This window comes from Hylobates moloch, unplaced genomic scaffold (genome assembly GCF_009828535.3).
Source record: "Hylobates moloch isolate HMO894 unplaced genomic scaffold, HMol_V3 SCAFFOLD_7, whole genome shotgun sequence".
Taxonomy (NCBI): Eukaryota; Metazoa; Chordata; class Mammalia; order Primates; family Hylobatidae; genus Hylobates; species Hylobates moloch.
Genome location: NW_026652282.1, coordinates 44,452,989 through 44,479,017, shown reverse-complemented (window position 1 = coordinate 44,479,017; position 26,029 = coordinate 44,452,989). Strand labels below are relative to the sequence as shown.

The following is a 26,029-nucleotide window of genomic DNA, read 5'->3' as shown; positions in this document are numbered from 1 at the left end:
TCTTTTCATTTTCAACAACCTGCTGGTAACATCAAGGCTATCAGGAGGTGCAGAAAGTTTTATCTTTTAAGTCCTAGACTTGACAATTTAACCCTTCAGGGCCTACATTTTAAAAATCAACATTCTGACAGTTTTGTCACTGGTACCTCCCCTTTCTCTGTACCTCTATTTCTTATCTTTGAAATGGCAACTTAGTTACCCCACCTTATCTACAGTAACGTCACAAACAATAAATTATTCTGAAAATTTCAAAAGCATTTTTTAAAATAGTTTTGACCTATGACTCTAAGTTTCCAATTTCAGTGCTGAAAAGGAACAAAGTTACATTTTTCCCTGTGACAGTGTTTCCCTTCTGATAATGAACAGTTAATGCTATAAAATAAAAAGCCCCCTTGGGCTATTTGATAAACACACTTTAACTGGTTTTGGATTACTAATTGCCATAATTTGCCTCAGATGCAACCATTAATATAAAAGGAAGTGTGCACGTGTCATATCACAGGTGACTCTCATAATCCAGATAACATGTTGAATATGCAACTGATGACAAACTGGTAAATTACAGATGGCAGAAATTCTAAAGCCCGCCTGATGAATTGATACATACGATAGAAAGAATATGTGTATATGTTCCCAAATGGCAGAAATCTTATGAAAAACATGAAATGCTTTATAGTGATCAACTTGTCGAGTTGTGACAAGAAAACTCAGTGGAATCACCAAATATCCAAGGATTAAGAAGGAATTTCTCAAAACCTGTACTTGGGGCAACCTGACTCCTGGGTTCAGGTGGTCGTGAGAAAACCAGTCAGGAGCTGGAAAGGCTTAAGAATGAAAGGCAATCTTCACCTCACTACTCAAGAGATTTGCTTGGTTCTAAGAGGAGGAAATCATGAACTTGGGAGAGAATGGGACAGCTTAAAAAATCCCATTTCAAATCTGGAGTCCAAGCAGAAATAGTAAGAAAGAAAAAAAAAATTATACCTATTGTGGGTTGAAGAAGTGACTCACCAGAGGACCACCTACTGAGAATCTCTGGGGTTGGACACCTATTTTTTAAATAAGCTCTCCACGTGGCCCTTATACAAACCAGAAATTGTGATTCCCTAATTTAAATGATACACAGCAACAAGTTAAAGGCAAATGACCTTGGCAAGTCTCTCTGATAAATTTTCACAGTACTTCAAAAAGAGAAAAGTGGGGAAATTCTCTTGCTAAATTCAAAAGAACCTGTGCCATAGCCATAAGTACCATCTATTACCTATCACATTAAGTTAATGTCCCCAGTTTGAATTTAACTGGTCTTGTGGTTTTGTTGGAGTTGAAAGCATAAGTTTACTTTGGTTTTATGGTTGTACAAGAGCAATAATCACAAGGAGTTTACTTTGTATGCTTCAGTAAACACTAGGGCTCTGAGAGTTTTTTCTTTTATTCCTTTAACAGAAAACCATTTACTTTTCTTAGTTATGAATATCCTGCATTAAGGAAAAAACCATAAAAGAGAGATGATATGGGAAAGGAAGATCTTTGACATTTATTTTGCCACCTTCCTCCAAGTTTGTTTTCACCTCTCTTCAGAGGCATTTATATCCCTTTTTGCTGTGAGGATCCTTTTTGACTATTTACTATAGTAAGATAAATCATTAAATACAATTTTTAAAATTTAGGATAAAAATTATGTGCAAGCACCAACATGGCACATGTATACATATGTAACAAACCTGCACGTTGTGCACATGTACCCTAGAAGTTAAAGTATAATAAAAAAATTATGTGCAAGATGTCTTTAAAAATAAATTTAAAAATGAAACCCTATATTGCCAAAAGAAACCAGATTCAGTCACATCCAGGGCTAAAGAAAGGAAAGAATAGAAAGAATATGTATCTTCAATTTCTTCCCCTGTATTTCCTAATACTCACCCATGTGCCATCTTTTGTCTTACCTCTCGGTGCCTATCCCGGTCTCGAGACTTCTCTCTCACCCAGTCAATTGTATTGAAATCATCATAGGTCCCTACACCAGGGATTGGCTCCTCCAAGAAGTCCATGATCCTATTTGAAGAACCTATTCCTCCACCATTGTACGACTTGTCCTCTGTATTGAACAAGAAACAGACATTAGTACTTCAGAAACTCTTAACATTTTTAATACGTTCCTTTTGGTTCCAAAAGGCGGGCCCTTAAACTATTGGATGACTACAGTTGGGGTTGATAAAGAAATACAGTCACCTGGTAGGAACATCCATTACATTCAGAGGTTTCTGTGGTGTAGGCACAAAATGATGAGTGGCTAAAGGCAGTGTGAATGGAAAGCAACAGATGAGAGTGACAGTACAAAGAGAGACAGGAGTTGATGTGCAATGGGAAAGGATTTATGAAACAAAAGACAAAAAGGAGGTAGGAGCAGCTTAGGTATTTCAGCTTATGGAAGGGAGACAAAAGGGTCAAAGGCACTTGCAGCCATAACACATCAAGAACCATTTTACATTTATAAGGCAATAATTCAATCCTATGAAGTGGTTTTTGCCTGACTGGGGACTCCAAATAAAGCACGTGGGCCTCTTCACGAGTTAAGTTGGCTGGAATGTACAAATTTCCCTTCAATAGATATAAGACTTGATCTCTGATGTAACAGGCTTGTAGGAACTCTAAGTATGTCAGCACAGTCTAAGATTTACAAGCAGAGATTCAAAGAACAGTGTATGATTCAGTGATGAAATGTCCCTCCTTGATCCTTCAACTGGAATAAACATATCCACCTGCCCACCCATCACAGACCCTTATCTACTTTGCTTTGGGTACTTCTATTACAATTACTTTTGTGCATGCTTTATCTTCCTTTCTAGACTACAAGCTCTTTGCTGGTAGCCCGATATCTGATTCATCGTTCCCTTCTCTACAGTGTCTAGCATATATCCAAGAATCAGTAAATATCAGCTGAACCAAAATTTGTTTGATGAACGGTGGGAATGGGGGAGAAAGTTTTAAACTCACAAGCTATACTCACACAAGGCTTAAACTTGATCAAAATATTTCAGCAACATCATCTGATGGAATAAGATTTTGCTATTAAACACAAAATACAAAACAGTACTGAGGAATCTATGCAAATGCACACTGGGGAAAAGTGCAGAGTAATGCCATCATTTAATTCACCCAGCCAAAGCTCACATTTGCAGCACCAACCTTGGCAGGGACAAGGCTTCCTCCAGACTGTTTGGTAATGAATCCCTCTGCAGAGGAGGCCCAAGTGGGCCTGAGCTGACTCCCTCTCCTCCCATCTGCATCCCCATCTTCACTGTAAACTCCAAACAGACAACTTTAGCACTCTCATGGGGAAAGTTTGAAGGAACACCCCAAGCTGTACTTAAAATTGGTTTACCAATTATAAGTCTTCTGAATACCTAAGTCAGCATGCCTTTCACAGGCAAGGTGCACATTTGAAAGAAAAAGCTCTGCAGAGTCCAAATCATCTGTAGGGTGGGGGCGGGGTGGGGGTGGAGTGGAAAAGGTGAACAAGTTAATCTTAAAACCCCAACCAAAGTCCTTTCCATATCTTCATTCGTACCTGACTGTAAAATGGATGGCTGCTGAATCACCAGCCCAGCATTTCCTATCATGTCAGTGTCATATCGATAAAGATGAAAGCTGGTGTGTTTCTTGAGAGCTTAGAGGGAAGAAGCCAGCTAGGAAATGAGGACAGAAAGAGGATAAAGTATGTGTGTGTGGAGGTGGGGGAGGGCAAGCTGTTTGAATTCTCAAGTCCAATGCTGACATGAACACATGACACCAAACAACCAGATATTTACTTTTTAAGGCAGTTAATGCTCCAGTTGAATTTGCTCTGGTTTAAGAGTTCTCCTTTCAGAAGGGGAAAAACAGGATTTTGTGAAACTGATTTTAAAAATCGTCTGATAGCTATCTAATGATACACTATATATCAAATGAGGCCCCCACCTTTAAGGATATTAAGGCAAAATGAAGATCTGCAACAGCTTCTAGCAGGAAAGAAAGAATCCTATTACATCACTAGGTAACATGAGCACCGCATCATCCTCCTTTGTAGTCTGGTTTCCTTAGAAACGCAATTGTCAGGCCCCTCTCAAAGAGCTGGCAGTGATTAGAATCCTAAACAGACTGCTTGCAATTCTCCAGACCCCCTGCTCCCGGGGGGCATGCTTCAGTCCTTGGTCGGGCTCAAGTCTGCTTACCTTCAATCACAGTTTTCTTTTTTTCTGCCTCAAGGAAGAAATAACCTTGGCAGCCCGCATTTGGTCATTTAGGTTGGGGAGCTTTTACAAAAGAAGCCCCAGTCTGAAGTGCTTTAGAAGGGCACTTGCTGCATTCTCTGCCTTTCACAGCAACAAACGCCACCTAAAGAACTACCAGTGTTCCCTGGCGGTCAGAATGTGATGTCACTGTTGGAGTCACGTGACCAGACCTTTGGACCAGCCTGGGAGAAAGGAAGATTTTTAACCGGGCACAGAAGCCTTAAAGATGTAGTCTCATCTAAACAAATGCCATCAAACTGGTGGCAGTCGGGTCAGCTCAGGAAACCTGGGTCCAGACAAGTCTTAGTCTTCATTTAACAGAAAGTCCAAGAAGGCAAAGTAGAAATATCCAAAAGAATTTAGAGTTACAGGGGTCCTAAGTATAAAAGGGAAAAAGGCAAATATAAAAAAGGCATTTTAAAAAATACACTGGATAGCAACAACGTGGGTAAAGTCTCACAAACCTAATGCTGAGTGAAAGATACCAGACACAAAAATGCACATAACATTCATTACGATTCTATGCCTCTAAGTTCAAAAACAGGCAAGCAAGTTATATCATTTTAGAATACAAATGTAAGTGATTACATTTCAAAGAGAAGCAAGGAAATGGCAAAAGTAAAGACAGAAGCTACACAAAGTAGAGGGCTGCCATGTGGGAGGGGCACATGGCAAGGGCAGGGCTTCTGGAATGCTGGTCATTTTTCTTGATCTGGGAGGTGGTTTACCTGAGTGTTCACTTAATAATTATTCTTTAAACTGTACACGTTTTATGCTTCTTTATGTACAAATCATAATTAAAGAAAAATGTGAAAAACTAAACTTCATATGAACTTACTATACAAGGTCAGTTCTTTAACAGCACCTCGTCACTTTGAAAACCCAGAGTATAGTCAAGAAAATGAGTTGTTTCTGAGTAGTAATGCTCTATGCAGAAAGCAACAACAACTCTGATACTCATTAATCCAATCTGGATGAAAGTAGCTATTTTAGCCTGACAACAAATTCACTATGATGTTTCCATGGTTTTAAAGGGTTGTGAAGGCTATTTTAAAGCAGGTCTTAATTAATTTTGCAATAAGGTCAGTCTGGTAAAGAAAAATAAAATTGCTATCTCCCAACTCCCTAAATTGGGAGGATTCCCTAAGGGAACCCAAAGGACAGCCACTGTTAAACATTAACCCAGTCACAGTGTGCTATAATAATTGGACCCTATGTGTAGAGCTTTGAAATGGTATTACTCGCATCAATTCTTAAGGTTCAATACACCCTGAAATGTTAATACAACAAAACCTTGTGAAATGTGAGGCACTGCATGGGACCTGAATGCTTTCAGTTCATCATTGTTATATTATTTCACTCACTTGATGAACTAATCTAGCATTAAGGAGGAGGATTGAAAATGAAGTGGCAACTGACTGTATTAAGTGGCCATGAGCTACATTGCTGTAAAAAGCAAAAACCATTTGTGGCCCAACTGTGACTGCCTTATTCGATTAAACTTTTAGAAAAGTATGTCTATCTCATTCAAAGAGGGTAATGTGCCCAACCTCTAAAGCCTCCTTCCAAGTTGTTCGTTAGTAAACACAATTTTACCTGTAAGAGTATCTGAAGACCACTAAAGAATTCACTTATATTATCTAGTACGATTTACATTATCTATAAGATTATTTCACACTTTAGCAGCTATAGTATTTAGCAGTCGATTTAGCAAAGATACTATCTTTTTTGGTACATAAAAATGTATAGTTCTATGGATTGCATAGCTGGTGCCATGTTATTAACTTTTAATGAAAGTTCATGTGTTTTTCAAATGCTTTATCAGCACTTCCAAAAGAGGGACTTTTTTTTTTTCATTCCATGTACAGTTACTTCCTTTGAGAACTAGAGGGCTGGTGGCTATGATTCAGTCCTCATACTAAAACAAGATTTACTTACAATTTAGATTAAGAAATGAGGCACCAGTATCAGAGTTTGACATGCTTTATTTCTTTTATTCTTTTCTACTCTCCATTCTTTCTCTGGCAAACTTGCCATCTTTAGTGTGTGTTCATTATACAGACTGCCCAGTGTAGGTCAATTGATATTATTGTGAAAATAAGATAAAGAAATTCTTACCAACTTTTAATGCATCCTATGATAAAAACACAATAATAGACTATTTTGAGATAAGCAGAATTCATTCTGAAACACTGATCTGACCAGATCATTTCCCAATTTTTACAATGCCAGTGGCCCCTACAGCAATATTTTGAAAACTTTTAGCACATGAAGACCTCTAAATGGTTAATTGACACAAGCACGTACTGTGAATTTAAAAATACTCATCATATTTTTAGGATAGGAAAAACAATATATTTTAAGATGTATAATAATGATGATGATGACAGCCATTGCTACTATTTTAGGTTTCATCAGTGAAAAGGTTTAATTTGTTCACACACTTTCATCAAGATATCTATAGCTGACTTGATGACAAACAGCTTAAGTCATTGGTCATATTCCACATCTAGCTGGTTTCTTTTCTTAGCATTTTTAAAACTTAGTAGAAAGAAAATAAATTTTAAAAAATTAACTGTCAAGAACGGCAGCAGAAATGATCTACCCATTAACTAATGATGCACAAAGTAACAAAATGCAAAAGGCTTTTCAAAAAAAACAATGCATTAAGAGCTAAGCTTCTGGCATGTAAATATGCTGCCAAGGAAGGCAGAGTAAAATTAAACAATGAGCCTACGTATCAGGTTGGGGTACTTAGGTGAGTCTAGATTTTTGTCTCTATAAGAAAAAAAAAAAGTAAAACTTATCTCAAATTTTGAAGGCATAGTTAATGTTATATATAAAATAACTTAATGTTCTAACAAAAATTATTCAAGTTAAAGTACAATTAGATCTCAACTTGAATGATAGAACGAAAAGCCCCCAAAAGGCTAATTTGCATTGCCTGAGTCCAGGAAAAACATACAGTAAACCAGTCAGAGAAAAAAGTCAACACTGAAACAGCTTTCCCATAGGGTTATAGTCGGGTCTAAAGACTTAACAACAGGTCTTTAGAAACACACTGCTTGAATGAGGAGGCATATAAATGAATGTATTTAACTCAGTTCCCATTATGGAAATCACTGGCTAATTTTTTTTCTAAAAATCACATGATGCTTTAAACTGGAAAACCCCTTAAAACACAAGAAAAAAAATCTGTTGAGAATAATGTTTATTTAAATCCCTAACCAATATGCCATTAGAAATTTACCTAGGGGGCTGAACAGTAACTGATTAAGTGAACTAGTTAAACACTAACAAAAACACAAGGGGAAAAAGAACAGGAAGAAATCTCATGCCTCATGCACAGACCTTGAAGTACTGCTTTAGTAATATCACAGCTGCATGAGGGCTCACTAATTGGCAACAACCTAAAGAAATAAATAAGCATTCAAAGAAATGGGGCAGGGCTATTGGTATATATCACACGACTTGAAAATAGTCCGTTCAAAAAATGTATTTCAGTTTTACAGGGATATATTGTATTTTTGCAAGGCTGGAACCACATGTACAAAAAAATTCAACATTATGCCTAACACACATCAGCAGATATTCATCCTGTGGTCATTTAAACTTTACTTGCATTCAACAGCAAATACTAAGAGCCTATTATATGCCACTTCTTACTTCCATACCCGCACCCTGCTTCCCTTCTTGTACTGGTTCATCCATTCTAGATCTGCCATTATGTTACATAAACTCTTTCACATCCCATTTCACCTATCTGTCTGATAGTACATTATAGCGGAAGCCCTGATAATCAACCAACATTTGTAGGAACTTTCTATCTAGCAACTTGTGCCTTCATTTTGATTCTATTTTGTTTTCCCACTTAACTAAGTCCAGCGGCCAAAAAGCAAATGTTGTTGGAGTAGCCCTCCCATCTAAGTCCTGGATAGTATCTATCCAGGACCACATTATGCTTTAGTATACTCTTAGTTTGACCCCTGGGACACTTATTCAGGGCAGCTATTCTGTTGGTATGCATCTGTATGCCATACCAGTTTGCTAAATACTGAAATACTTCAGTAGCTACAGATAAATAACCACTTTTTCCTCAGGACTCTCCTCCCCCACCTCACCCTACCCTAGAAACTCCTGAACTTACCCATGATCCAGCGGCTGGAATACCAGGAAGCTCCAGGACATTGCCCCAGTGCTATGTCTGACAGCCAATCTCACTGGGCAGTGCCTGCGTTGTTTTGAATCTCATCCCTGCACTCATTTCATTTAGCAATCCACTGCTTTGGTTCCTGTTCACAGCAGATTAAAACTTGAAGGTGTCTAACATGCAGGAAGGACAACAAAGAAGAAACTCTATCCTGACTCTGCTGAGAGCTAGACAATAAAAGGGGTGGTGAAGGATGTGGGAAATGGAACTGCAAGAACCCCAACAAATCTATGATATTGAAATGAAGTTTGAGAGTTATGAGAAAAATACAGGAAGGTTGGGCATGGCAGAAAGGCATAGGGAAAGCTGTGGAGACAAGCATGAATTCAGATTCTAACACCTCCTTCTGACTCTTTATTCCCAGTGGATACAACTCCATCTTTACCGGGTTGTAGATATTTTCTTGGGGTGTATCTCTTGTAGTCCTCTTATTCCCAGCATCTGCTCAAATCTAGAAGCTCCTGACTCAACTCACTTTCATGACCAGTGGAACCAGGGTGCTAACTGACAGAGTTATCAAAGTAACCAAAACAGCATGAGGACTTTGGCTTGGTATCTGCAGGCTCCCACTGGACTAAGATGCCACAGAAAGCAATGTAGCAATGAAGTAAAGGGGCTAGATTTGACAAAGTTGCTGAGAGGGCTCCCCACAAAAAGTAAACAGTGCCCCACTCCCTTACTTGTTCTTCATTCCTTCCTTCTCAATTGTACACATTTATGGGACTGACAAGAGAATGGGGAATGTGATGGGTAGGGAGACACTGCCCTAAAATGCATATTACATACCACGGTGTTGGGAAATCCTCTGGGTAGCATGATCCTGCCTAATAACTTCTAATTATTGTTTTAGAAGCAGCAATTCTCCAGTTCTTCTGTCCTAAGTCTACATTGGTTTCTATTAATTTCCAAAAGGAAACTGGGCACACAAGACTAGCAATTATTCTTTAGCAGGGGGGAAATTTCAAGATAGAAAATACCAATTGTGAGATTCTCCTTGAATTCATGGGAATTGTGTGATGTCATGGACAGAAAAATTAGTTTCAAAAAAGCATATATATATATCTCATGTGGGAATTACTTAAAGACACAGTTGCACCTGTGCACACCAGTGTATGTGTGTTATTCATTGCAGCACTGTTTGTAGTAGCAAAAACCCAGAAACAATAAAAGTCTAGTAATAGGGAAATAGTGCAAGGAAAGAAGTAGACTGATATGTACTGAAATAGAAATGTATTCCAGACATATTATATGAAAAAAGCAAGTCACAAAATAAGCAGAATATGTCTTTTTTTAAATGTGTGTCTGTATATGTGACTGGATAGAGACAGAACTGGAAGGATCATACTGAATTCTTTTTGGTGGTTGTCTCTGGAGTGGGAAGAACAGGGGAGACTTTCACATTTTAAAAACCTGTGTATTGTTTGAATCTTTTATAGTGAGACATATTTATGTGTTATATAAGTGACTTTGAAAAGAAAAAATACTAGCAATGCAACTGGAAGAATAGAGACAGGACACTGCAAGGAGCAGACTTATGTTCTGGGAGGCAGATTACTGGGATACTTGTGGACAAAGCAGGTGATAGTTTCTGGTCAACACCAAGAGGGATAGCCCTGAGAGGAAGAACGCTTATTCAGTTTTTAAATACGAACAAAGTGTGATCAGACCTATTATCCTGCAGTGAGAAGATGTGGATTCCAATCCTAGCTCCATAACTCACTAGTTGTGTCACCTTGGGCAACTGCCTTAATCTCTGTGGGTTTACAGGTTTGCCACCTGTAACATGAAGGGCTATTAGCAAGTATAATGTTAAGGTCCCTCCCAAATTCATACTCTCATTTTAGCGATGATTTTTTGTTTGGTCACTCATATATTGGATTGAATGACTTCTGAGAGGCCCTTATCTGTGAGGAATTCCAAATGATATTTTGATTGTATAGCTAACTGAGAATGCTCTACTGGCAAGATCATAAAATGGTGCTACCAATCCTTAGAAAAGAAAGGTAAGACTCAGCTCATCAGTGAGGTACAGGACAATCTAGTATCTCACTGAGACCCAACATTTCTGGCATGTGGTTAACTACACAGAGCTATACCCATATGGCTACAGTATCTCTGAATTACCTGTTAGCCCCAGATCTTAGAAACGTATGGCGCATACCCCCTGAAGCATTACAGCAACTGCTTCCTCTACCACATGTCATGAATTGGAACAAAGTGGAGCCGAAAATATATTTCCTTCAAGAAAGGACCAAAGTGGTATTATTAAATGAAAATGGGGAACCTCTGGATTCAGCTCCTGTAAGCAAAGAACTTAGAAGTTATTGCTCTCATCCTTACAAGAAAAGGTTGGATAAACCAAAAAAAATCAATGATCTTTCTTGGACTCATTGGAGAACTGAGGTTGCAGAGGAAACTGCCACCCCAAAATCTGAAGAGACAAGCTTATTCAAAGAGACACACAGCTGAGATCTGCTTACCTGGAGTAGAAATGGCTGGAGCTGGTAGAAACACAAATGGCAACTTGAACAAGCTGCTGAAGGCTGAGTGTGGACTAGCATGAGTACAAGAAACTCCTGGGGACCACGGTCTTAGGGGAGCTCCCACACCAAAGCTCTACCTCCAGGAACCCCACCAAGTTCTCACAGTGAAGATCTAAGAATCCCTCCTGGCTCTGACAAGGGGAGGGAAAGAGAAATCATTGTGAAACTTGCCAGAGATTTCTCCATAACGAAGGCCTCAGGGGAAAATACTGTGCCTGAGCCTTATCTCAGTTGGGAGAAGGACATTCCTCCCACTCCCACCCCATCTAGCCTTCTTATCTCACCTAAAGCAGGGGAACATACTCAACAGGGTGCAGGGCTTCAAGTAAACACATTGGGAATGCTGCAGTCAAAGAAGAGAGTAGAGGGCAGGGAGGACAAAAAGCTATACTACTGGAGAAAAATGTATGAAGGTCACAGCCACAAAACACAGTTCCATCAAACAGTGATATTTAATCAGAGGATTATAAAATTACCACCTCCCCCATACTTCACCACCACCTCAACAGGGCTCCAGTATAATAGTGAATCACAGTTGAAAGAGCTGCAAGACACAGACTCTCTAGAGGAGTTGTCCTCAGGGAAACTCACAATCAAGAGGAGAGACAAAAACAAGGACACTAGAGGAATTTGAAGCCTCTGGCGCCAAACATGAAATACAGCCCAAGTCCTAGCCAGTTTGCTGTAAATCCTAATACAATGGAATTGAACTATTAATAGAAGCCAATAACAGAAAAATAGCTGGAAAATCCTCAAATACCTGGAAATTAAACAACACATTTCCAAATAACTTGTACATCAAAATGTCTCAAGACAAATTTTAAAATATTTTGAAATAAATGAAAATATAATATATGTGAGAAGTAACATTGAGGGATGCAGCAAAAGCAGTGCTTAGAGGGAAATTTATAGGATTCAATGTATATATTAGAAAAGAATCTCAGGGAACTAGGAGAAGAGAACAATATAAGCCTAAAGCAAACCAAAGACAATAAGAAATTTAGAACAGAAATCAATAAAACTGAAAAAAATAGAGAAAAATCAACAAAAGCAGGTTCTTTGGAAGGATCAACAAAATTGATAGACTGCTATCTAAGCTAACCAAGAGAAAAAAGAGCAGAGACACAAATTACCATATCAGAAATGAAGAAGAGGTCATGACTCCCGATGTCTCAGACATTAAAAGGATAATAAAGAAATACTATGAACACAAATTTACTAACAGGTGAAATGGACCAACTACTTGAAAGACACAAACTACCAAAACTTACACAGAAGAAACAGAAAAATCTGAAGAGCCCCATATCTATTATTATTTTTTTTTTTCACTGATTAACTGAATATAATTGACATTTATCAACTTCTTCATCCAACAACAGCAGAATACACAGTCTTCTCAAGTTTACACATATTTTCTAAGATACATCACATCCTGGGCCACAAAACACACTTTAAAAAGATTAGAAATCATACAAAGTTTGCTCTCTTACCAAACTGGAATTAAACTAGAGATAAATAACAAAGAGAGCTAGAAATCCCAAAATACACGAAATTAAACAACCCACTTCTATATTTTCTCCACCTCTATGAAGGTACAACTGACAAATAAGGTGTACATGTTTTTATATATGTATACATTGTAAATTATTAAATCAAACTAAATACATTCATTATCTCACACGCTTATTTTTTGTGGTGAGAACATTTAAAATACATTCACTTAGCAATTTTCAGGCATATAATACCTTATTATTAACTATCATTATTGTGTTGTAAAATAGACCTGCAGAACTTAAATGTATTCACTATTATTATTATTGAATCAAAAATTAATAACCTTGCCAAAAAGAAAGCACCAGGCCCACATGGCTTCACTGGTAAGTTCTACCAAACATTTAAGGATAAAATGATACCAATTTTCCCCAATCTCTTCCAGAAAATTGTAGCAGAGAGAACACTTCCTAAGTTACGCTATGAGGCCAACATTAAACTATATGAAAACCAAATAGAGACATTACAAGAAAGGAAAACTACAGATTAATACCTTCCATGAACATAGATGTAAAAATCCTTTTAAAATATTAGAAAATTGAATTCAACATTGCATAATGTCAATTATCTCCAACCAAGTAGAATCCCAACCAAGTGGAATTTATTCCAGGTATGCAAAGCTGGAGCAACATTTCAAAAATCAATGTAATCTACCATAACAATAGGCTACAGAAGAAAAGTCATATGGTATCAATCGACAACAAAAAAGCATTTGACATAATTCATAATTTAATATCCATTCATGATTAACTCTCAGCAAAGTAAGAATAAAGTATAATTTCCTCAACTTAATAAAGAACATCTACCAAAAAAAGCCCTACAGCTAATATCACACTTCATAGTGAGAAACTAGACTCTTTTCTCCTAAGAGCAGGAACAAGGCAAGGATGTCTTCTCTTACCATTCATCTATTCAACATCTTAGCTAGTAAAGTAAGACAACAAAAGGTAATAAAAAGTATACAGGTTGGAAAGAGAGAAATAAAACTGTCTTTAGTTGGAGATGACATAACTGTCTATGTAGAAAATCCCAAAGAATCCTAAAGAAATCCTGAAGGGGAAAAAACCCAACCTCTTAGAACTAATAAAGACAACATAGTAAGACTGCAGGATATAAAGTCAATATACAAAAGTCAATTGCTTTCCTTATACCAGTAATGAACTAGAATTGCAAAATTTAAAAAGCAATACTATTTACAATAGCCACCCCACCCCACTCCAAATTAAATACTTAGAGGTCGAAATCTAAGAAAATATATACAAGATCTATATGCAGAAAACTACAAAATACTGATTAAAGAAATTAAAGATCTGAATAAATAGTCAATGTTCATGGGATGTAAAACTCAGTATTATGGAGATTTCAATTCTTCCCAGCTTGATCTATAGATTCAACACAATCCCAATAGAAACCCAAGCAAGTCATTTTGCAGCTACAATAAACTGATTCTAAAGCTTCTGTGGAAAAGCAAAACATCTAGAATATCCAACACAATGTTGAAGCTGAACAGTTGGAAGGCTCACACTACCTCATTTCAAGATTTACCATAAAGCCATAGTAATCAGGACAGCATGGTATTGTCAAAAGAAAAGATGCATAGACGAAGAGAACAGAATAGAGAGCCCCAAAATAGACCCACACAAATACAGTCAATTAATCTTTAAAGAAGGCGCAAAGGCAAATCAGTGGAGAAAGGACAGTGTTTTTAACAACCAGTGCTGCAATGACTAGGCATAAGTATGTTAAAAAGATAATCTAAACAAAGACTTTCCTCCTTTTATAAAAATTAACACAAAATGTACCATTGACCTAAATGTAAAATGCAAAACTATAAAAGTTCTGGAAGATATCATAGGAGAAAATCTACAAGATTTTGGATTCAGTGATGACTTTTTATATACAATACAAATAGCATGATCCAGGAAAGAAAAAAAATAATAAGTTAGACTTCATTAAAATTAAAAATTTCTGGTTTGCAAAAGCTACTGCAAAGGGAATAAAAAGACAAGCCACGGCCAGGTGCACTGGCTCATGCCTCTAATCCCAGCACTTTGGGAGGCCGAGGCAGGGGGATCACGAGGTCAGGAGATCGAGACCATCCTGGCTAACATGGTGAAACCTCGTCTCTACTAATATACAAAAAATTAGCCAGGCGTGGTGGTGGGCACCTGTAGTCCCAGCTACTCGGGAGACTGAGGCAGGAGAATGGCGTGAACCCAGGAGGCGGAGCTTGCAGTGAGCCGAGCGAGATCGTGCCACTGCACTCCAGTCTAGGCGACAGAGCAAGACTCCGTCTCAAAAAAAAAAAAAAAAAGCCAAGAAGACAAGCCACAGACTAGGATAAGACATTTACAAAACATATATCTGATAAAGGACTGGTATCCAAAATACAAAGAACTAAAACTCAATAATAAAAAAAATCCCAATTTAAAAATGGGCAAAAAACCTGAACCTCACCAAAGAAAGATGTACATATGGCAAAAAGCATGTGAAAAGATACTCAACATCATTTGTCATTAGAGAAATGCAAATTAAAACAATGAGATACCACTACATACCTATTAGAATGGCTAAAATCCAAAACACTGACAATACCAAGGATGCAAACTAAAAGGAACTCTCATTCATAGGTAGTAGGAATGCAAAATGGTATAGCCACTTTGGCACTTTGGCAGACAGTTTGGTGGCACTTTTTTTTATGAAACAAAACAAAACAAAACATAGTCTTACCATATGATCCAACAATCGCACCCCTAAATACTTACTTACTTGATTTGAAAATTTATATCCACATAAAAACCTGCACACAGATGTTTGTAGCAACTTCATTCATAATTGCCCCCAACAGTAAGCAACCAAAATGTCCTTCAGCAGGTGAATGGATAAACAAACAGTAGTATATACAGACAATGGAATACTATTCAGTAATAAGAAGGAATGAGCAATAAATCCACACAAAGACATGGATGAATCTTAAATGCATATTGGTAAGTGAAAGAAGCTAGTCTAAAAAGGTTATATTCTGTATGATTCCTTTTACATGATATTATGGGAAAGGCAAATTTATGGAGACAATAAACAGGTCAGTGGTTGCCACAGACTCAAGAGAAGAAGGGATTGAATAAGTAATGCACAGGGGACTTGTTAAGGCAGTGAAACTATTCTACATGATACTGTAATAGTGGATACACTATATATTTGTCAAAACTTACAGAACTTCACAGCACAAAGAATGAACATAATGAATGCAAATTAAAAAAATCATTTAGGAGATTGAAGATCCCAGGATAGAATGCAGCATGTGAAAAAAGAATCTAACTGCATCACAAATTTATAAAACAGCCTCAATGAAAGGGATAAAGGGGAAAAGTGCTGACCCAGGTAACTGTGAAAATGAATAAAATTTGTAAGATTAAAGCAAAAGGAATGATGCATAAACACTGCACTCTTGATAAAGTTGTCTCTTATGGAGGGTATGGGTTAACAATTCTGAAACCACTACACATGTAGAGTCATGCATTACTTAATGATGGAGATACATTCTGAGAAATGTGTTGTTAGGTAATTTCATCAACATGCAAACATCATAGAGTGTATTTACATAAACCTAGATGGTCTAGCCTACTACACACCTAGACTGTATGGTATAGCCTATCGCTCTTAGGCTACAAACCTGTATAGCATGTTACTCTACTGAATACTGTAGTCAACTGTAACATAATGGTAAGTATGTGTCTAAACACAGAAAAGTACAGTAAAAATTTGGTACTATTTATACCACAAACTATTAAAATGTGGTATCATATATGCAGTCCGCAGTTGACCAAAATGTCATTATGTAGCATATGACTATATACCAGAAGTAAACAGTTAAGTAACAGATGATGAGTGGTAGGAACCAGGTTTCTCACTGTTGGAGTAGGAGGTTATAGACAAGCAAAGGGAGGAGGCTAGAGTGATCCATGTGGTAATAGATTAGAATTAGAGACATGAGTATGATCTCATATTTAGCTTACTGTAGATACAGGTGGTTATATATACATATATTCATAGATATGTGTGTATGTGTATATATATGTATGGGTCAGAATACACATATTTCCTTACTGCATTGGCTAACAGGGCCTAGAAGCAACAAATGCCTCAGTAGAAAGGAGCATACCTAGTATCCATATCATGGCTTCTAATACCATTTTCCAATAAAAGGAACCAGGGTTCCTTGGAGAAATGGTTGATTCTAGCACTGGGGCAGGAAATATATAATATGAGCCTAGAGCATGTTGTAGTGCCAAAAAATAAGGATATGCTCAAAAAAGACCCCACAATGATAGGAGTTTGTCAAAGGGAAATGGAGCCAATTGAAAGAGTTCCCAATAGCCAAAGCTGGAACAATTTAAATGTAGTAATGGATTATAACTCAAAGCACAAAATAAATGAGTCCATACTGATACAAATGATTTAATAGATAAATAAATGGGACAGAAAAAGACAAATCTCCCATGTAAAACAATTCCAAATAATTTCTGTAGATATTTCACCCTCATGGAGGTGAAACCTAACTTCCTAGTCCTACATGTGAACTAAACCAGGGGGTCCCCATCCACGGGGCCATGGACTGATACCAGTCTGTGGCCTGTTAGGAACCAGTCCGCGTAGCAGGAGGTGAGCAGAGGGCAAGCAAGCATTACAGCCTGAGCTCCACCTCCTGTCAGATCAGTGGCGGCATTAGATTCTCAGAGGAGCACGAACCCTATTTGTGAACTGCGCATGCGAGGGATCTAGGCTGCACACTCCTTATGAGAATCTAACTAATGCCTGATGATCTGAGGTGGAACAGTTTCATCTCAAAACCATCCTCACCCCCCACCGCCGGTTTTGTTGAAGATGAAATTGTCTTCCACAAAACCGGTCCCTGTCCCTGGTGCCAAAAATGTCGGGGACCGCTGGTCTACGCAGTGACTTCCTTCTGAAGAGTACGGTATGGAAAGAGGAAAAAATAGTTTTACAGTGGATAAACCTGGCAAACATTACACCTCAGCCAGGTGATCAAGGTCAACATCAACAGTGATAAGTCATATTGATGGTATGTGCTCCTTAATAAGACATAATGAGAAAGACACTTCACCTCTGTGGTCTTCATCTCCAAAATTCCGTTGTAATAATGAGAAAAACATCAGACAAATCCCAATTGAGAGACATTCTACAAAATACCTGACCAGTACTCTTCAAAACTGTTAAGGTCATCAAAAACAAGGAAAGTCTGAGAAACTGTCACAGCCAAGAGGAGCCCTCAGCTCCTTGGAGACATGAAGAATATGTAATATAGTATCCTGGATGAGACATTTAGGTAAAAACTAAGTAAATCTGAAGAAATTATGTACTTTAGCTAATAAAAAAAAGTAAGTGGGGGAAAAATTAGATGACATCAATTCTAAAATTTGGCCGTTTTCCTAATTAAGTAACCCAAATGAACCCTTTAAAGCCCGTGGACATCATCACAGGTTTCATTTTAAAGATTCACCATATTAAACTGATGTGGTTTATAGCCCTGCAGAGCTTTCCATATGGGCCACTTTTTTTTTAAGTTCAAAAGGCAGCAGTAATGTTTGCCATTCTTCCAGGCTAAGTGTTTAGGGAAGTTCAAGTGTTATAAGAATGATTAATTTCAAAATACCTTTTCTTTTCGTTCCCACACAATCCACACAGTTGCTCTAGTCAGATAGCTTGAGGGAAGCCTAACTGAAGCGATGATAGTAGATTTCTCCATGAGCTGGAACCCAAGATATTTTACTTTGTTTCCAGTTTCTCTCTGGAGGAAAACTATGACATATTTTTACAGTGTGGCAAAACAAATAGAAATGTTTCGCAATTTACTTGGTAAATTTCAAGTACCCTCAGGTTTTTTATTCTATCACATTTGAGTATTAAGATTTTTTTTCTTCTCCTGGATTTTGGTAGGTTATGTTGAAACTCAGCAGGCGGTATCGGGGAACACAGCCTACCCAATAATATGCTTAGGCTTTGAAGTCATCCCTGACTCTTTTCTATTTTATTTCCATATCTAATTGGTCCTATCAGTTCCCCCTCTGAAATTTGTCCAGAACTTATTTCTTCCTCTACATTCCTGCTGTCTTCATTCAGGCCTTTTGATCTTTTGCCTAGATTATAAAAAAACAAGCTTCACTCACTGGTCTTCTCGTCTCCAACCTACACTACTCAAGCTACCCTCCACACTGCCAAAAATTCTCTAAAACTCAAATGTGATCATATCATTCCTCTGCTTTTAGGTCATTTGATGGTGCTTTGGTTACAAATGAGGTCAAAAAGTGTACACAATCTGGACCCCACCTAGATTTCTAACTAGATCTCCTCCTACCCTAGCCCCTGCAGTCTTCCTTCTTGCTCCAACTGCCACCACCCTTCCCACCCCAGGGGCCTCAGACCTCAAATCTGCAGACTCCGTTTCTTGAATATAAAAGGCTCTCTCATGCTGCTGGACCTTTACCTGTGTTGCTGTCCCTGCCAGGAATGTCTCCTCATTCAACAGTTAGGGAGTAGCAAGGCACACTAGGCAGAAAGACAGGGAGGTGAGGAAAAAAAGGGAATCGACGAGCATTACTAAAACAGCACAGTGCTAGGCTCATATCTGAGTGTTCCATAAGTATCAAATGAATAAGTGAATGAATGAATGAATGCACTGCTGACCATAAGGTGCATGCTGCAGAGGCAGGCAAGTGAGAACAGATGGACTATGAGAACAGTCCTCCGTGTTTTTCTGTTACTCAAACTCTTTTTCTATTCCCTCCACCTTCTTTCACATCTCCATGTTTATGTTTCTTCTAATTTACAAACTACTATAACACTACCTCAGATGCATTTAACCATGCCATGCATAATTTATTCATTCATTCCTCATAAATCAAGCCCTCTAGCCATCTGGAAAACAAGAACCACTTTTATTGCCTTTCAAGACCCTTCTCACTAATCTTTTTAGTACGTGCTATTGTGCCTGGTACAAAATGGAGTATTTTATGCAGTTTCACCTCTGAATATCAAGGACATTGTGACCTTTTTGTTGTCGTTGTCTTTATTAGGAAATCCCACGTGAAAACATTAAATAAAGTAAGAGCAATTAGAAAGCAAGCAAGAAAGTTATATCACTACAGAGTGGGCTATAAGTGGGCTGATCTTGGTGTGTGTCTCATGAAAAGCAGCCTCATTATTTTATGGTTAGACCTTGTAAACTAGAAGCAGTAGTTCTCCTGTAAAGGCTAATGAAAAGTGATGAAGGACTATTCATGTGAAAACACACTCTACGATCATAGGTAATGTCAAAATCTCATTCTGCTTCAGTTTTCTAGTCTATGAAATGAGAATAATACATAGTCACTTGCCCCAATCATCTACTGAGAGCAACATGAACACACAAAGTACTTTGCAGTTATAGATGACGGATACCATTTTCTATTAGAAGTAACAATGATTAACCACTCTGGTTTAACCAGAAGGCTTTAAGTAGAGGTAGCCAATGTAAGCTTATGAATCCCCCTAACTGACCACTTCACTAAAGTCAGTGACTGGTATAACTGACTCAGTATGGTTATAACTACACATAAGCAGAAGCAATATGCTAACACAGTTCTCTTTTGTAGAAGTAGGCAGATGACCACTAAATACTATACCATGAGTACCCTTCCTTTATGAACTTTAAATTCAGGGGCCCTCTCCTACTGTCGCTTTCCTGACATATCTTCCCAAGGCAAATTCCTTGTTATATTTTTTAACCTGTGGCTTTTATACTGGTATGTTCACCCCAAATTAGTCACCTCCTCAGAGAAACCTTCCCTGACCTTCCTAAGTATTATTCCCCAGTTATAATCTATTGTCATTCAGTTTATTTCCATCCTAGTACTTATCATGATGGGTAATTAACTAAGTAACCTTTTTACTCATTTACTGCCCTCCCCAACTAGCTCTAAGTTCTAGGTCAATATTTGTCTTAATCCCACCACTGTATCCCCAGTGCCTACAATAGTGCCTGGTTTACAGCAGGTGCTCTAAAACTATTTGTTGAACAAATTGATGAAGGAGTTTCATCCTTACAGTGACAATAAGGTTAATTCAAACTTACTAGCGTGACATTCAAGGCCCGACTGTAAGATCCTTTGAGCTGGCCGCACCATGGTCAAGCCATTGTGACATTCCCCTACCCTTGTGATAATGTACTTTGTGATATTCCCCATCCTTGTGAATGTACTTTGTAACATCCTCCCCACTCTTGAGAATGTACTTTGTAACATCCATCCCCTGCCTGCAAAAATTGCTCCTGACTCCACCGCCTATCCCAAACCTATAAGAACCAATGATAATCCCACCACCCTTCACTGACTCCTTTCTTGGACTCAGCCCACTTGCACCCAAGTGAATAAACAGCCTTGTTGCTCACACTGTGCCTGCTCAGGTGGTCTCTTATACGGATGCACATAACACCAACTAAGCTATCTGGACTTACATTATGCCTTTTTATACCTCCATATATTCTGCTTGTTGATATCTCTGTAAAAGCATACTTTCTGCTTCAAGTGTTCTTCCTACCAAATAACTAATCTTTCAAGACCTTGCTCCAAAACACCTTTTCTATGAAATCTCCAGTCCTTCGCAGACACACACCCACACGTGAAATGCTTATTCTGCTAAATTCCTATAAAAGCTATAGAACTTATAATACAGGGTTGTAGCAATAATAATAATAAAATAATGATACCGAACATGTTATTGAGCACTTAACTGTATGCCAGGTATAGTTATAAGCACTATATATGTATTATCTCGTTTAATCCTGAAAATAACTCTAAGGGGTAGGAACTATCATAAGCATTTATGTGGCTATTTAGCTAGCCATAATCAACTTCATGAAGGCAGGGATGGTATCTTCAAGACTTGCTAATTCCCAGAGCTCAGCAAAGTGTCTACAATGCCATATGTACTTAATATGAATTTGCTACATAATGAATTTGACAGCAGTTCCTTGTCCTCTGTCTACTTTGACAATGGCAATCCCAGTTAAAGAACCAGGGTTTTAAAGTAATTATACAAATGTAATCTTAAAGTGATACTGTCCTTTCTAAGTACAATAAGGAATTCAGAAGTCATAAAGGAAAGGGGCAATATACATGGCTATATAAACATTTTAAATATCTGTAAATTAAAGTTAAAAGAGACAAACTAGAAGTGGATAAAATACATTAAACCCACATCAGACAAAAGAGTAATAATAGTATATGAAGGGCTCTGGTAAAGAAATAAGAATAAATAATCAGCCCATTAGAAAAATAGGAACATCACATGAACAGGAAACTTCCAGAGAAAGAAATTGAAACGGTTTGCAAACATATAAAAATATGCTCAACCTCATTAATTTAAAAAATGAAAATTAAAATAATGAGATTTATTTATCCTATCATATTGTAAAGATGAAAAAAGAATGGTAATGTCAGCACTGGTAAGATTGTGGGGAAATAGGCACTCTTATACACTCATGTGACAAAAATACTCTCATATGCTTAGAAGACACAGATACGAGGTTGTTTGTTGCAGCATTGTTTGTAACAGCAAAAGATCAGAAACAACTGAAATATGCATCAATAGAAGCTTGGTTAAATAAACCATGGCACAAACATACCATGAAATTGTATGCAGCCATTGAAAAGAATATGTAGCTAGGTAACCAGATAACCAAGGAGGGGGATTTTAATTTGACAAATGCATTCCAGTTAATAAAAAATCCAATTATAGGAAGAGGAAAGGATTTCAACATACACTTCATCAAACAGTATATAAGGTGGGAAGATATGCACATGAAATGCTATTCAACGTCATTAGCCATTAAGGAAATTAAATTGAGACAATGATGAGATAACACTACATACGTATTATAATAGGATGGCCAAAATACCAAGGGCTGTTAAGGGTACAGAGCAAGTAGAACTCTCATACATAGCTAGTTCAGATGCAAAATGGTACTGGCACTCTGGAAAATGGTTTGTCAGTTTCTTATAAACATATTTACCATATGACTAAGTGATCCTACTCCTGGGTATACTACTCAGCAAGAAGAAGAAATGAACAACTTAGATAAATCTCCAAGGCATTAATCTGAGTGAAAGCAGGCTCAAGGAATGACATACTATGTGACTCCATGTACATGACATCATTGAAAAGAAAAAAACTATAAGGACAGAGAAAAGATCACTGGTACCAGGGGTTAGGGAGGAAGGAGGTCTGACTGCAAATGAGTGGCAAGAGGGAATTCTCTGGGGAGTTGAACTGTTCTGTATCCTGTCAGTGGTGGTAGTTACAAGAATCTAGCCATTTGTTAAAAACTCACAGGACTGTGTGCTAGAAAATAAAATTTAAAAAAAAAAATTTTATTGTACATAAACTTTAAAAAATTAAGATAAATTATCATCACCAATAATGATACCTCCTACTTCTCGGTCTAAGGGAGGAACATCATCTCTCATGGAGAAATCCATAGTGGTCGCTGGAATGTCCATCAAGTCTTCATCACTGGAGCTGTTCTGGAAGCTACTAAAACTCCCCTGCTGAAAGCCTCTGTTATCCATGGCACCTGTGCAGAAAGGAAAATAGGAGGCTTATAACAATGATCCTCAAGTCCCTTACCCGTAACGTTTGCCATTTGAACCATTTTGAAGTATACAATTCAGTAGCATTGAGTACACTTACTATGTGCAACTATCACGACTATCCATTTCCAGAACTATTTCATCATCCCAAACAGAAACTCTGTACCCAACAAACAGTAATTCCCCATCCCCCAGGCCCTGGTAACCTCTATTATAGTTTTTGTCTCTATAGATTTGCTGATTCTGGATATTTCATATAAATGAAATCACACTTTGTGTCTGGTTTCTTTCACTTAGCATATTTTCAACATCCATCCATGTTACAGCATGTATCAGCACTTCATTAATTTTTATGGCTGAATATTATTTCACTGTATGGATAGACCACATTTTGTTTATCTATTCATCAGCTGATGGACATCTGGGTAATCTTCACCCTTTGGGTTGGCACTTAGTCTTATGTCTTCTTTCATGCTCTTGCATGAATATATTCATGCAAACTAAATATATTCAGTTACCCTCTAGATATAATGTACCTCTAGCATTACCATGTAGTTGATGGCAGTATTTGAGAACCATTCAAATGAGTATAAAACCAAATGAGGGCATGTGTACAAACATAACAGTAGTTCACAAGTAATCAACTGAAATAAAAACTAGACATCAGTATTGAGAAATGTGCTGGCCATTTGGGAATGGGAAAAAAAATTATCTTATTCCTCTGCCTCTCCCAGATGTCTTAATACAGTGTACATGCACAAAAAATACTAGATGACTGACATGGGGAAAAGAAACACAGTGTGCCATTCAATGCTGTTCTTAAGAATTTAATATTAAAGATGAAAAATGTTCTTCATCCCAAGTGTAATTTTTCAGATTATAAATTTTACTTAAAAATATTAGTATACTGATTTATTTGGTTTTTAAAAGCATTATGGCCAACTTTATGTAGGCCCACCCTCCCTATTCTTTAAAGAAAATCTTAGTGAAAAATCATAGCCAGAAAAGTTCTACTGAATTACACAAATATTATTTGTTTTAAACTTTCCAACTCTTTTAAGAAACTTCTTGTCCTAGGTTGTCAGAACTAAGAGTGATGAATGTGGTAAAAAAACAAATAGGATAAATCAAGTAAGAGGCCTAAAAAGTAGGCCTTAAATATTCAGCAAAAAGGAGAAAGAACCAACATTTACCAGGTACTTGTCAATTTCTAGGCACTGGGCTATGTGCTTAAAATGAATTATTTCCTTTAATTTTTCCTACATTCCTATGCTATGGCATTATCACTCCTAGTGCAGATAAGGAAACTGAAAGCTGCAAAAGGCTAACTTGCCCAGTTAGTGTTGTTGTTGTTGTTTTTAAAGTTAAGGTCCAAATCATGTGTTCGATTTCACAATACCTCATTTGTGATAAAGAGACCAGCTTGACCGAAGTGTGAGTGACATTTATGAACATCTACTATGTATGAATCACTGTGGGATAGTGGGCCAGATACAAAAATGATGCTGGATAGGCCAGATGAGATGAAGATTGATTGGCAAAGACTTGGGAGTTAACAACATCAAGGTGATGATTGAAACCAAGAGAACAGATACCCCAAGGGAAATTTCCTGTATAAATGTTTGAGGTGATGGATATGCTAATTACTTTGATTTGATCATTACACAAAGTATACATGTATTGAAACATCACACTGTACCCCATAAATATGTATAATTATATGTCAATTTAAAATAAAATTTAAAAAGAAATGCAATCTCAATGTTCTTCTTTAGCATGCACAAGTAACTTGAAATCTGTGCAAATGTGAACTAAATAATAGGTTATTCTGGAACACTACCATGCATACATGATGATATATGGTCAGGTAGGGAAGGATACAAAGTTACCCCAAGGTACTAATAACGTACAAAATTATTGACCATAAAACAACTTCCTCAGCTACAAAAGTTAACCTTGATGTGTGGATCAAATGGGTGCTGGGATACTAAGAAGCCATGTTTTATAGCCTCAGCCAAGCTCCCTTGCTGCTCATCAATCCGACCTCACTGGACTTTTCTGCCCTTCATTATCCTGCTTTCTTCAATCCCTTTCTCCGGAGAGGACTCTTTCAGTAAAGGACTCACACAAAATCCTGTCTCTGCTTCTGCTTCTAGGGAACCAGGCCTAATACAGGATTGTTAGCAGGTTTTTCCTATTACCAACAACACACAAGAAATTGACTCTGTCTTCCCTCCAGTCATTCAGGAAGAAGTGCCTTTACTTTTTATTTAAGAAAAAAGAAAATCAGCCGGGCATGGTGGCTCACACCTGTAATCCCAGCACTTTGGGAGGCCGAGGTGGGTGGATCACCTGAGGTCAGGAGTTCGAGACCAGCTTGACTAACATGGTGAAACCTCGCCTCTACCAAAAATACAAAAATTAGCCAGGCATGGTGGTGTGTGCCTGTAATCCCAGCTACTCAGGAGGCTGAGGCAGGAGAATCGCTTGAACCCGGGAGGCAGAGGTTGCAGTGAGCCGAGATTGTGCCACTGCACTGCAGCCTGGGTGACAGAGCGAGACTCCGTCTCAAAAAAAAGAAAAAAAAATTCATTCTGTGTTGATGTTGGTCAGATTAAGAGTGCATCCAAAGCATCTTTACTTGGGCTTTTGGGCACATGCTGGCTCATATAAGTTTATTTTGTTTTTTAATGATGAAACTGTTTTGTCTGCTTTACAAATAACTGTACCTTATAGTGAACATTGTAACACACAACATGTATAAGATCAGGAAACATTGTTGGGTAATATTTAAACATTTGGATCTCC

General features: G+C 37.7%; 1 protein-coding gene across 1 annotated transcript in view; it reads right to left on the bottom strand.

The window, feature by feature from the left end:
• CLCN5 (chloride voltage-gated channel 5) overlaps positions 1 to 26,029 on the bottom strand; it is a 167,416-nt gene that overhangs the window by 20,617 nt on the left and 120,770 nt on the right. Inside the window, exons 4-5 of the mRNA XM_032756956.2 lie at positions 23,059 to 23,205; positions 1,944 to 2,095 (exon numbers count right to left, since the gene is read on the bottom strand). Coding sequence (XP_032612847.1) covers positions 1,944 to 2,095; positions 23,059 to 23,205 — 299 coding nt within the window. The remainder of the gene's footprint in view (positions 1 to 1,943; positions 2,096 to 23,058; positions 23,206 to 26,029) is intronic.